The following is a 13,673-nucleotide window of genomic DNA, read 5'->3' as shown; positions in this document are numbered from 1 at the left end:
CCATTCTCAAAGTTAGAGCATATTTATACATGGAAAAGTTTGAATAGTAGATTTTGTTCGTTCTATCGTGGACCATTTCAAGGTACAAAATTTCATAATATTTTGAAAATGTTTTTTGCTTAACTATTGCAGTGCTTCTATAAGGACTGAGGTTTGTAATTATTTGGGTCTTTCAACCCTAGTCCCACCTTGCATTCACTTTGAAAATTATTTTGTATGCAAGGCCAAATAGGCCATGCATGCATTTTATTTCTTAAGCTTACTTTTAAATCTTTTTGGATTTTTTTTTTTTTTTGAAAAGCAATGTGTCATTAGTCAGTCGATGAACTAATAACTCATTCATAACTATAGAGCACATACTTTTTCTATTTCTATACTTTCACTTTTTACTGTTGTTATTAATAAATACAAATATAAATTTGGGGGATGGCCCTATGATATAGCTTTGCAACAAGTTATCAACCAAGATATTATCCTTGTGCTGTGTACCATTTATATTCCTTCTTTAGTGTAGCATTAATTTGACACATAAAAGGACACAAATGGATTGTTTTAGTTATAGTTGAAAATGTAATAAAACCCTTTTAATTGCCACAATTAGGATATTAAGGCCATAATATATGACATATTTGGCTTAAATGACAAAGATTTCAAAGAGATTGATGTGACTTCTTAGCCATTGATCTTTTTCGAAGTGTGTAGGCTGTAGCAATTAAGGTATTTTTCCCTTTTTTAATGCCTATATTTAAGATCATAATTTTGGTAAGGTAATAAAAAGTTTCAGCTTCATTTTTCTTAAATGTCGAAAGTTATGATATATTATCTTGCGCAATAATATTTGACTTCCTTATTTCCAATCTTATCAAGATGCATTAGGAAAGAAAAGTAGCGATATAGAAAGCCATAATTAGGATATCAAGGTCATAAAATTTGCTAGTAACTGATCCCTTTAATTCATTCAAAATTGGGCTTTTTGGCAGTTGATTTTATTCGTCATTGTTTCAAAAATATTGATGGTATTAAGCATTTATAAAGAGAGTGTAATATATGGACATAACAGTGGCCTTACTATGTTGTGTAACTAGTAGATATTGAAACATGACAAGAGAGTGTAATGGACATACTTGCTATGCTTTGCTTCTTCTTTCTCTATTGAGTAATAATTTCTTTGCAACCCACATATTTTCTACTAAGTGTAAATTACACAGCTTTATCAGTGGTTTGTTGTTGAACTAGTTTTCTTTGTGGAAATAAAAGTCCATGAAACATCGACCGTAGGATGCAATATGTGTGTTTTGGACCTTTACAAGAGCTTCTGAACAATTGACCTCAAATGATGAACTTAACGTGAATACCGTCTAAGGAACATTAATGAGATCCATAATTTTCATTATGGAACTAAATGTAGAAAAATACATTTATTTCCTTTCTTTGTTGAAGAGATTTATTGACATATAAATCAAATTTCTAAAAAGATGTATGAATAATTTCTGGTCTGAAATTGGAGTTCTCAAACTTGAAAAGGCAATGAGATATGAATCTACTTCTTCAATGCTCAAAATTATGACATACTATAATTCTATTAAGATAATAAATTTCGATTTCACTTTTCTCAAATGCCGAAAGTTAAGATTTACGGAGTATTAGGAAAGAAAAATAGTGATATAAAAAGTCATAATGTATGAACATCAACTAGGATGTTATTAGTATCAATTGAAGATATAAACAGTCTGTTATATTAGGAAAGGTAGTAAAATGCTTTCTAATGGCCATAAATTGGATTCAAGATCATAATATTTTGCTAGTTTTTTGCCACAAATTTTTTTTTCCTCTTTCTTTTACTATTTGTAGTGTGTTTTTGGATAAGTGACTATTTGAAACAAGTAGTATGAGATTTACACTATTCTTGTGAAATTATTCACTATTTTTGGTCTAGTGATGATTATGGTAAATTTCTAAAAGAATTTTAATTGTTATGCATGTATCCATTATCTCCATAGTTGACATTTTTAATAGGTGCTTTGCTTAACTGAGACTATTCCATTTTAAGTAAATTTTCTAGAATACTTGCCTAAAATTAAGTTATGCAATACCGAATTGTAAATACACGATCTGATAACTAACGTAATTGTTTCCGAAAATTGTTTATGCCTTATTTGGAGTCACCTAAGAGGTAAGACTTTTAAGATCTTAGGCAAAACATAATTCTACCAAATAGAAATATTAGTATAGGGAGAATCAAGCCGTCAAACGTACTTGAATGATTATACTCAATGGATGGATTAGTGGGTTAGCCCATGGATTGCATCCATTTAACACCCACTTTAGCGTCCATTACTCCAAATTGAAAAGAGTAACCCTTTGTTGCAGGAAGAGCTTACTGGCTACTCTTTTCCCACAGATGGTGCCAAATTGATTATGCCAAAATTGTCAATTGGATCACTTGTCCAATCTGGAGCTTTAGACGATCTTGTAGGACTTGCAAGATTGACAAAGTTAATCGAAGAGACCACCAAATTGTGCCCGGTGGGGGAGCCTCCAATGCTTAAGTTAGTATCAGCCCATATCTTTCGTATATAGATAGTGTTTTGTAGTGGTTTTTGACGTACCTTAGCTACTGAGATAGATTGTCCCTTTTATAAGTGACTTGGGTAGCTATTGTACATAAATCAGGGTGATTATTACCTTAATTGTAATGTTCTTTGTCTTAATAAGAGTTTAAGACCTTTGATGGTCGTTGTTGAATGTGTTGAGTGGTTATCTTTGATGGCCTACTAATGATGCTTATAGTCATTTGATCACTTAGCTTTTTCATCACTTCAACCTTTTGTTTCCATTTGCTGTTGTATCTTGGTCCTTCTATTCAATTAATTAATATGCAAAGAGACAGTTTTATCAGAATTATGACAACATGACATTTTTTACCTGTTTTCTTTGGTGCATAAGGAAATTGTTGGTCATTAATTGATTTCATTTCCTTCTATTGAATGTGGTCAGAGAGAGGTGTTTGTTCTTTTACATTAATATTGGTTATCAAGAAAGAATTATTTATTTTTTATTTTCTTTAAAGAAAGGTTAAAAAAAAAATGATGGATGTCTGTCCAACATAATTTTTATTAAGACCGAAACATCCACACTTGAGTTATGATCAATTTTGAATGAATATGTATACATAATATAGACAATGAACATCATATTCTTCATCTGTTTATGCTTTTACTTTGCAGTTCTTGAACTTGGGATGGAGTATTTGAGGTACTTTCTACATTAGCTGATACTCATCTAAGAGCAGGTAAACTTTTAGCTTTTTGACACTACAAAAAGTCACTTTTTAGCTTCTGCATTTGCAAAGGGATGAACTAGAGAAATGAAGAAAGAAAGAAAAAACAGAGAGATAAATCGGAGAAAGAAATAAAAAGAAAAAGTGGAAGAAGAAAGAGAGACAAATAATAATAAAAAAACATTTTTTTACCTTTGAGCGTACAGTCATATCTTTGGCTGTGCACGGTAAAAGCCATAATTTTTGGCTTTGACTCTACCAATAGAGCATCAATTTTGTAGTTGGTAGAGTTAAAAATAATATTATAACTTTTTAACACTGCCAATAATAATGCTATGATTTTGACAAGGTTGGAACAAATTAGTACAGCTTTTGCTCATATTCATTGTTTTCTAATATGTTGTTACTAAATTACACTTTTGCATTCTAAACTAGAAAAATTGAAATTTTTTATTTGTGTGGGCACTGATAAAATAATGGGCCACACATCCTTGATTTAGGCCATGTGAAATTCTTTGCAACAAATTGACTAGACTAGAGCCACAGGTTGAACACAAATTTTTTTTAGTGGTCCATATGAATTCCTTTATGCGTTATTGCTACAATTATCAGCCTGCTTTTGTATGGGTCAGAAGGTGAAATATTTTGATATCAAAGTCAGTTTGGCCTATTGTAAAATAGGGAACACTTTGGTTCAAAGTTCAAACAACATAATTATTTTAACCAAAAAAAAAAAAAACAACAAAATTATGTTTATACTTTGGTTCAATATCCGCCTTAGGGGTCTCGTCTTGCAACTATATAACACCTAAAATGATGCTGCTAGTGTTTGAATCAGTGATATGCATGTTGAACCAAAGTAACAACAGCTAAACATAATTATAAAAAATTTGGTTATATATATATATATATATATGTGCTACATTAACCAATAAATTTCTTTGAAGTTATAAAAAAAAAAAAAAAAATCTCTGACCTAACCAAACCAAAATAATTTTGAATACAATTTTTACAACTTTGCTGTCTCTTAATTTTAGTTGATGGTCTCCACATGAAGTTTTTATTTTTTGAGCACGTGGTGATGACTGACAACAAGATTGTTCCTCTTTTTAGTTTTCAGAATTAAAAAGCATGACCATTCCAGTACTGCATCACGACGCTGATGACCCTGAAAGCAACTTTCTGAGAAATACTTCCCGAAAAAAGAAAACATATGCTGAGGTGACTCGGGACATCTGCATGCCGGACTTGAGCTGCGACTTAGGAGAAGAAGATGATATCGATGACACTGGAACGCCCATGCATGGTACCGTTGAAGAAGACTGCCCACACAATGCTGAACTCCACCACAGCGATAACGACGATTTGAACATAGAGGACTGGGAAATACGGATAACTCCAGAACTGAAGCGTAAACTTGCTGGGCCATGACAAACGAGCGTCATCCTTAAACTCATGGGAAGACCTTTCGGATACCGGGCACTCCAAACCAGGTTAGCGGGTATTTGGCGACCCACAGGTATGACTCACTTCATTGATATTGGATATGAATTTTTTATTATGCGTTTTGACAAGACAAAGGACTACCACCATGCGCTCATGGATGGACCATGGTTTGTAGGCGACCAATACCTACACGTGTAGGCATGGGAAGCGGATTTCCACCCGCACATAGCCAAAATTTCAACTATGGCAGTTTGGATCCGTTTGGAACAATTGCCTATAGAATACTATCATACCGAGTTTCTCAAACACGTGGGCCATAAACTAGAAAAACTTCTAAAGGTGGATGCTATAACTAGTGCCGCCATTCGAGGGAGATATGCTCGGCTGTGTGCCCAAATAAACATGACTAACCCGCTACCGAAACGAGTTAAAATTGGCTTCTTTTGGCAAGACATAGTCTACGAAAACCTTCCTCTGCTTTGCTACCGATGTGGGTGAATTGGCCACCGCGAAGCTCACTGCTCCGAGGGCCTCGTTGAAACTCCAACCATGACCCCTCTTGAACCTGACCCACGTGCTGACCAGGGAACATCATCACCGACCTATGAGCCAACTCCCTGGAAAACAGTACAAACCCGGCGCGCTAAAGCTCGAAGGCCACCTCCTGAGACTTCTCCACGTGGTATGCAGCACCAACGTGATGCGCACACCCCAGTAAAACCACGTGTCCCACCCATTTCACCTCAGGTCCATGTGCTGCGCAATCTGTATGTTGGTTCGGCGAAGTGACAGCCACTTGATGGGTTGACGCAGCCAGCTGGATTTCACTGCGATGAGGTGGCATTAAAGGGTAAATCCCAGCTTTTACTTCAGCCACGTGAGGTGGACACGGATTGCATGCAACCAGCTTGCATAAACACCTGTCCTCGCATTGCACAAAACACACCATCCTATCAAACCATGCATTCTGTGGAGAACACCAACGCTGCTAACCAGTCCGCACCCACACAGCCAGAACAACTCTTGCACAATGCCTCCCTCATCGGACCAAAGCTCCACGACTCCCACACAGACAGACTCCGACCTGCATCTCACCCCCACTCACCACAATCTCCCACATCTCCCTGCCACTCCCAACATGAACACACCTTCATCTTTCCCCCACGACCAAGCCCAGGAGATGGCGAACCTCGACCAGATATGGAACAGCCTCTCTCTAGGCCGTTCCAACGACGAGACGGTGACATATGTTCGGATACCGGTTCACCCACAGACTGCACTAGTATGGAATCAAGAAACACAGACACCAAGTCTGCCCATGCTGCTCGAACCAACACCCCAGCCTACTCCTTACCATATTCCACGGACTCATGTCCGAGTGCGCTGGTCGACGCACCCACATCAAGCCCCGGCAAGCCATTCTCGAGCTCCACCAGCATGACAGCGGAGCAATCAAGCGAGCTCACCCAGTGTGGACTCTCTAGACCCACTGCCTGTAGCCATTTTCCGCTTCCTGGATCTCGGCGAAATAAACATAGCAATAAGGGAGGACGAACCCAGCTTGTACATAATCATGTTCTTAAACCAAAGCCTTCCATTTGTCATGTCCGGTACGCATTGGGCCAGGCTCGGCGAAGTGGCACCAATGTATCGCATCCAGACCACCACAGCAAGGCATTAGTGCCTTACTCCATCTGCAGTGAGGACCTCGATGATAGGGGGAGCCCCAAATGACTACCTCAATCCTAATACTCCATCAATGAAGATGATTGCTTGGAACTGTCAAGGAGCAGGTAGTGAGACTTTTCAAAACCATGCCTATGTATTCCATTGTAGGATCGCCCTAATATTCTGATCATTATCAAGCCCCGCATTGCCGAAGCAAGGGCTCAAGCTGTGATTAACACGCTTCTGTACACTCATCACTGACTCCTTAGCGCCAAAATCCTCCAAGCCTTTTAGGTTTGAGCAAATGTGGCTTACTGATCCCACCTTCTCTTCCTTTGTGAAGGATAGCTGGAAAACTTCCGAAACACTCCCTTCTGCTTCCTCCCCCTTGTCTAGGTTCCCCCGACGCCTTAATTTCTTAACCGATAACATTCGCACCTAGAACACTAACCATTTTGGCAATTTATTCCAGCGCAAAAATCGTATTTTAGCTAAGATTCAGGGCCTCCAACTGGCCTTAACTAGGAAACCCTCAGCTTTTTTATACTCTCTTAAGCAACAATTGGCTTAGGAATATAACACTATTCTCCATCAAAAATATTTATATTGGCAACTCAAATCTTGAATCTTGTGGCTAAACTATGGTGATGCTAATACAAAGTACTTTCACCTAAAAACCATCCAAAGACGGAGCCATTTAAGGGTGACTACTTTAAAAGATGACACGGGATTATGGCTGACTGGAGAGCCCCTAACCAAACATATTAATAATGCTTTTAAAAAATTGTTTCAGGCTACGTCTCCTCATATGCGCCTTACACCTAGGACTACGAGGTAGGGTAGTCAATGTAGTCCTTTTCTTACTCATGCCCGCTTGTTAGCCTGTATTCCCTCTCCTGCAGAAATCCTTAGGAACCTTAGGGAAATCCCTCCTTTAAAGGCACCTGGGCCAGATAGCTATCGTGTGCTTTTCTTCTAACAAAATTGGTCTAGTTTGGGCCCGAGTATAATTCAAGTTCTTTAGGAAATTTTTGAACAGCTTACCATACCTCCAAACTGGGGCCTCATAAACCTGGTGCTTATTCCAAAAGTGGCTCATCCTGAACTGATCATCCAGTTTCGTCCAATTAGCCTTTGCAATACCCTATATAAACTACTTTCTCGAATCATTGTGCAACGACTCAAACCTTATATTGCAGAGGTTATTAACCCTTGCCAAGCTGGGTTTGTACCAGGTCGCCGAACAAGTGATAATATTATCTTCGTCCATGAAGTGATTCGAACGTTAAAATCTAGGCGAGGTCGAGCTGGATATGTGGCTCTTAAATTGGACCTTGAAAAAGCCTATGATCGGTTAGAATGGCCTTTTATTCGGGACATCCTAGAATTCTTTCACATGCCACCAACCCTCATTACTCTTATAATGAATATGATCTCCTCAACTCGGTTCCATATTTTGTGGAACGGGACTCCTCTCTAGGAAGTGGCGCCAAGTCGGGGAGTAAGACAAGGCGACCTTCTGTCTCCATATTTGTTTATCCTTTGTACGGAATGGTTGTCTCTCCAATTGGAAGAGGTTGTCCGTGGTAAACGTATTCACCCTATAAATTTTAGGGCTAGGGTACGCCTCTCGCATTTATTTTTCGCCGATGATATCTTTCTCTTCACAAAAGCCACGACTAGGGACTGCAAAAATTTATGCCAAATTCTACAAAAATTTTGTGATTCATCTGACCAGCTCATGAGTGTTACCAAATCGAGATTATGGTTTTCCCCTAGTACCCCTAGGCGTATAAAAGAGCAAGTGGCTGGAATATTTGGGATTCCCACCACGGACCGCATTGGTACCTACCTAGGCACACCTATATTCATCTCTCGCCGCACGACACAATCTTACCAATACTTAGTAGATAATATCCAATCGCGAATTGAAGGCTGACAAGCCAAATATCTATCGATGGCTAGCAGGGCCACCCTCGTCAAAGCCTCTGTGACTACCATCCCGATCTACGTCATGCAAACCATGCTCCTTCCTCAAAAAATTAGTCACCAAATAGACAAAATGAGTTGTAACTTCCTTTGGGGGGATACTGAACACCATAGAGGCTGCCACACAGTCAAATGGGAGATTGTCATGCTACCCAAGGAGGCAGGAGGTTTGGGTATCCCATCCACCCTGCATAGAAACCATGCGATTCTCATGAATCAGGCCTGGTGCCTATATACCAATCCCACTATGCTATGGGCCTAGGTGCTCAAAACTAAATATTTTCCACAGTCAACTCTGTTTACTAGCCTGCGTAATTCAAGAGGGTCGCATATTTGGACTGCTTTCTCACTAGGAGCAAAGTTGCTTCGACAAGGCATGAGTTGGATAGTAAGAGATGGCCAAACTATTCGCCTATGGAAGGACCCTGGGCTCCCTCACAGCTCTCTTTGTAGCTATATCGAGGGGCCCCTCCTCCCTCATGATGAAGACTGTTGGGTCCATTCGCTGTGGACCAACAAGACTTGGTCTTTTGAGGCTCTCAATATCCCTTTTCCCACCCAACTTCAAAACCTCATTCAGGGTATTCCTGTGCCACAGTATGCTCAACTGACAGATACTTTCCTATGGCCCCACAACAATGGTACCTGTTCTATAAAATCTGCCTTAAAATTTCTTTTTCACCAAAACCATGCACCGTGGAATAAACCTCTATGGAACTGGATTTGGGCTTTAACCTGCCCCCAAAAGATTCAAATTTGCTTATGGAAGGCTATGCGCAACCGGTTGCCCACTAAACAATTCCTAGCTTTTGGGCGTCCACATGTGGATACTCATTGTCCCCGGTGCCATACCCCGAAAATGACCATCCATATTTTATACGACTGCCCCTGGGCGAAAGAGATCTGGCAACAATCCCTAGGAATCTTGCCCCTAAACTTCTTTCGAATGTCGTTGCAAGACTGGTTACGGTACAATGCAACGACGACTGTTGTTATCCTGCCCCATCAAATTCCTTGGCATGTATATTTCCCCTTCACTTGTTGGAATATTTGGTTAGCTCGTAATGGACGGATTTTCAGGGATCAATCTCGATCCCAACATAGTATTATCTACTCCTCCATACCAGCGGCTATGGAATTTCACTACCTAGCTAGCACTGTCAGGTAGACCCAAGTCAAAATCCCCCGAAATATACATTGGCATATGCCCCCTAACCCCTTTATAAAAATTAATACTGATGGAAGTGCCCTAGGTAATCCAGGTATAGCAGGAGCCGGGGGAATTTTGCGGAATCATTTGGGACAATGGATATCAGGATTTTCTCTCCACGTGGGACTAGCAACAAATAATATGGTTGAATTATCTGCGGTCAGGCAGGGATTGGCCATGGCTTGGAGTCTGGGATTTAAATTTATTTACCTAGAACTTGACTCAAAAGTGGTAATAAATTGGTTAACAAATCCCAATACGAGTTTCCCTACTAATATGATGCCTTTAATTTGTGATTGCAGGAACGTTTTGGAGTAGGACTGGGAAGTGCGTATGCAGCACATTTACCGTGAAGCAAATGAATGTGCGGACGCTCTGGCAAAGCGGAGAACTCACCAACGAAATCTTTTGACTGCCTCTAGTACATGTCCTAGTTTTGTATATGTTAACTATGTAAGGGATTTGGCGTGGGCGTGACTAGACGATGTGCCCCAGGCTTAGATGGTGGTGATGTATGAATATTATATAATTTAAATAAGACCTCCCGTTTTCCACCAAAAAAAAAAAAAAAAAAAACAAGATTGTTAGAAAAGCATCAACTTAAAAAAATTGTGGTATCAATATCGGTCTCAAATACTGCTTAAAGTTTCCACTGTGCTGTGAGCTGAGTTGTTTTTAATTATTTTTGTTGGGTCGGTCGGGGGTGGTGTCGTGGAGATAAAAGGCCCTCAACTCCCAAGTAAAATTTCAGATCAATTCAGGAAGATAAGCCTTAAAATTAAACAAGGAAAATAACTAAAATGAAGTAGCAAAATCTTAACATAATAACAGTATAGTACTATTTTATTTCGTCAAACAGGCACAAACGAGCAAGGCTATGCTCCATTGTTTAGCAAAAAAAAAAAAAAAAAAGAGCAAGGCTATGCTCCAGTTTATTTATTTATTTATTTATTGAGTGGCAAATCCATGTTTGAGAAGAGATTACAATGACGAAGTAAAAACATCATTTTTATTTTTACCTCACAAGACCCAAGTTGAGGATGCCCCAAGTAGTCTGTGGCCATGACTTTTCCTTAGCTTTCGTCAACAAAACTCTAACCCAAGCAATCCATCCTTCCCAGGACATCCTCTTATCCCATGGACTCCCCCACTCCAACATAAGAGTCAACCCTCTTTCAGCCTCTCTCTCAGCCTCTTCAAACATCCCTTTGTTCAAGTAAACCTGACCCAACAGCACATGTGGCTCTCCCACAAAAGGATTCTTCTCAATACTCCTCACAAGCAACTCCTCAGCCCTCTCCAACCCTCTCTTAGACATATCACAAACAGCTTCCCAATACAAGTCCCTTGCAGCTATTTGCTCCCCTGCATCTAAAACCCTTTTACAGTTTTCAAAAACAGGTGGCACCACAAGCTCAAGATCATCATCTCTATCAGTTTGTACCCCTCCAGCACCGACCCTTTTCCTCTCTTCCTTAAAAATCTCTTCCTCTCTCACTATCAGATTATATATAGCCCCCATCCTCGATATAGAATTCAACCATAGACCTGGCTTGCCATCACCAGGCCACAAAGCTGTATAATTGTTCCCTGAGAACTCAAAGCGACCGTTAGAGTTTTCAAAGAGAGCATCTTGAAAGCCAAAAAGTTGGTCACTGAAATCCCCCATGGTCATCAAAAGGAAAACCGCGACCACCCTTCTAGAAACTGGAACATCTTGGCCGGTCTTGATGTGCTTCACAGTAATCCCATCAGCGGGAAGAAGAGTCTGAAGCTTCTTCCTCCAAGGCTCTTCTTCATCGAACAAACCCTTGTGCATTGCATTACTCAACGATATCTCCGAAAGCTTAAGGTGTTCGACGAGTTCAGAATCAGAGTAACGGAATAAAAGATCATCATGAATAAGAGGCTGTCTTGGGACAATACAGAACAAGTGGATTAACCTCTCGGCCTCATCACCAACATGGCCACGAACCACATCACGACCTGTTGAAGGATCAAATATGGCGAGGTTGACATAGGAATTGGAGTAAGCAGAGTGGAAGAGGCCACAGAGGCAGACGGAGTTTGGTGCTTTCCAAATCTTGAGAATCTTGTATAGGTCAACGAGATGATCAAGGAAGCTGCCATGCTTGTGCCAGCACTCACCGGCTCCAACAGAGCGCAAGACGGCGACTAGCGAAGGTAAATTCTGGTCGATGGATTCGAGCTCGCCACGGAGGAAAGGGCGGGCTGAGTCTAGGAGGTTTTGGAGGTAGTCTATTGGGGGTGAAGAGGAAGCTGGCATGGTTGGCTGCTTATTACTTGACAAAAAAAAGATTCTGAAACGATGGGTTGGAGCTGAAGAAGATGACTATTTAGTATTTAGTATTTACAATAAGAAAAAGCTAAAAAAAGTGGGTGATTGATGGGAAAAAACAAAAGAGGCGTGATAGACCTTTTCTCTCGGGGATGCGATAAGATTTTGAAAAATACGGCTGTAATATTTTCGCAATATTTTTAAAGAGAGGTGTTATGTTCATAATATTTTTATAATTTTTTCACAATAAATTATAGGTGGTTAGATATTATTGGTTCAAATTTTAACCTAACACTAAGATTACTTTTTTGTTTCAACAATAATAACCAATAATAATTTGTCACTTAAGATTTATTGTGAAAATATTGTGGGCATATCATTTCTCTTAAAATAAATTTTATTTGGCCGTATATTACAGGAAGTTATTGAAAGGGTAGAAAAGTAATTTTGATGGTAAGTTTAAATTAGAACTAATAACAACTAATCATTTATGATTTACTGTGAAAATATTTAAGGTATTGTTATGAGATCCTAAAAATAAGAGTCTATTAAAACAAAAATCTGACTTGGCAGGTTGATTTTAGCTGGTAAAAATGTGATTCCCCTAAGTAAGAATACTAATAATAATAATCTTAAGTTTCTCAAAAAAAAAAAAAAAAAAAAAAAATCTTATGCAACGGTGCATGTATCTACTGCTATTGTACACCACGTGTGTTAATTAAGATTGCTTAATACCTCTGGATATTATAATACTTTTTTTTTTTTTTTGAGAATAGAATATTATAATACTTAATAACAAATTTATATATATATATATATATCATATACTATATAATAAAAATTGAGCTTAGACATATTGAACAATTTATTCTTTTATTTTGTGTTGTATTTAGTAGAATTTCATAGACAAAGATTGTGATTTGATATTGTATATGTAGTACTAAGTAGTGATTTTCAAAATTATATACGTAATAGCAGTGTAATGAGAAACTTGACATAACCAATACCATAAAAATGGTAAGGAAAAACCATTTTAGTATCTCCAAATATTCTGATCGAACTAATGTCTTATATGTCTAATAACCCAAGCTAAAATCAATAGCACCACTATAATTCATCATTCTCATGCGTAAGCATGAGTTACATACTAGTCAGATTAATAATGGGGCTGATTAATAGGAAAAAGTATTTTGTATAAAATGATACTATGTTATCCATATCAAAATCTAATAAATGAGACACATGTGTACAAAAATAACAATCCACTAACACATTTTTCATTTGTTAGTAAGGTAGTTATTTTTTGCTGACCTTCCTTATACTTATTGGATTTTGATATCGCGACATAGTATCATTTGATACCAAATACCTTCTTGATGGATGGAGAACAGAAATATTTATAAACTTGCTAAGATAAAGGAGTTGTAAACAAGAGATTTGAATAATGTCTAGTGCATTAAAGATTAAGATTAAAAACTGTAGTTCAAGAAGAACATATTAAGGAAAGATGAAAAAGTTTATTTAGCTTTTTTGTTTAATGGAAACAATGTAGGATTATATCTCCTTAAGGAGAATTTTATATGGCCCACATTTAAGTGATAAATAAAAACTTATCTTTTAAGGATTTTATTTGTGAAAAATGTTATGGTTAATAACAATTTCTAAGTAACTCTCAATTGGTATAACCCTTTTGATTAATAAACACCTTGAAGTTACAAGTTTTAAACTCCTTGATGGAAGGAGAGTTATGGAACAAATCTTAATTTAAAAGGGTCTATAGT

The 13,673-nt window shown here is 38.2% G+C and overlaps 1 protein-coding gene across 1 annotated transcript; it reads right to left on the bottom strand.

Moving 5' to 3' along the window:
- Positions 1 to 10,494: 10,494 nt before the first annotated feature.
- Positions 10,495 to 12,034, bottom strand: LOC115968269. Its single transcript, XM_031087646.1, has one exon. The coding sequence runs from the start codon at positions 11,878 to 11,880 to the stop codon at positions 10,609 to 10,611; it is 1,272 nt and encodes a 423-aa protein (XP_030943506.1). The 5' UTR covers positions 11,881 to 12,034; the 3' UTR covers positions 10,495 to 10,608.
- Positions 12,035 to 13,673: the final 1,639 nt, after the last annotated feature.

Source organism: Quercus lobata, chromosome 1 (assembly GCF_001633185.2).
Source record: "Quercus lobata isolate SW786 chromosome 1, ValleyOak3.0 Primary Assembly, whole genome shotgun sequence".
NCBI classification, from domain to species: domain Eukaryota; kingdom Viridiplantae; phylum Streptophyta; class Magnoliopsida; order Fagales; family Fagaceae; genus Quercus; species Quercus lobata.
The sequence above is the reverse complement of the archived record's forward strand: the minus strand, read 5'-3'. Positions and strand labels throughout refer to the sequence as shown.

Bases quoted from the DNA above. Each gene is read 5' to 3' on its own strand.
- LOC115968269 (XM_031087646.1), bottom strand. From the start codon at position 11,880: ATGCCAGCTTCCTCTTCACCCCCAATAGACTACCTCCAAAACCTCCTA.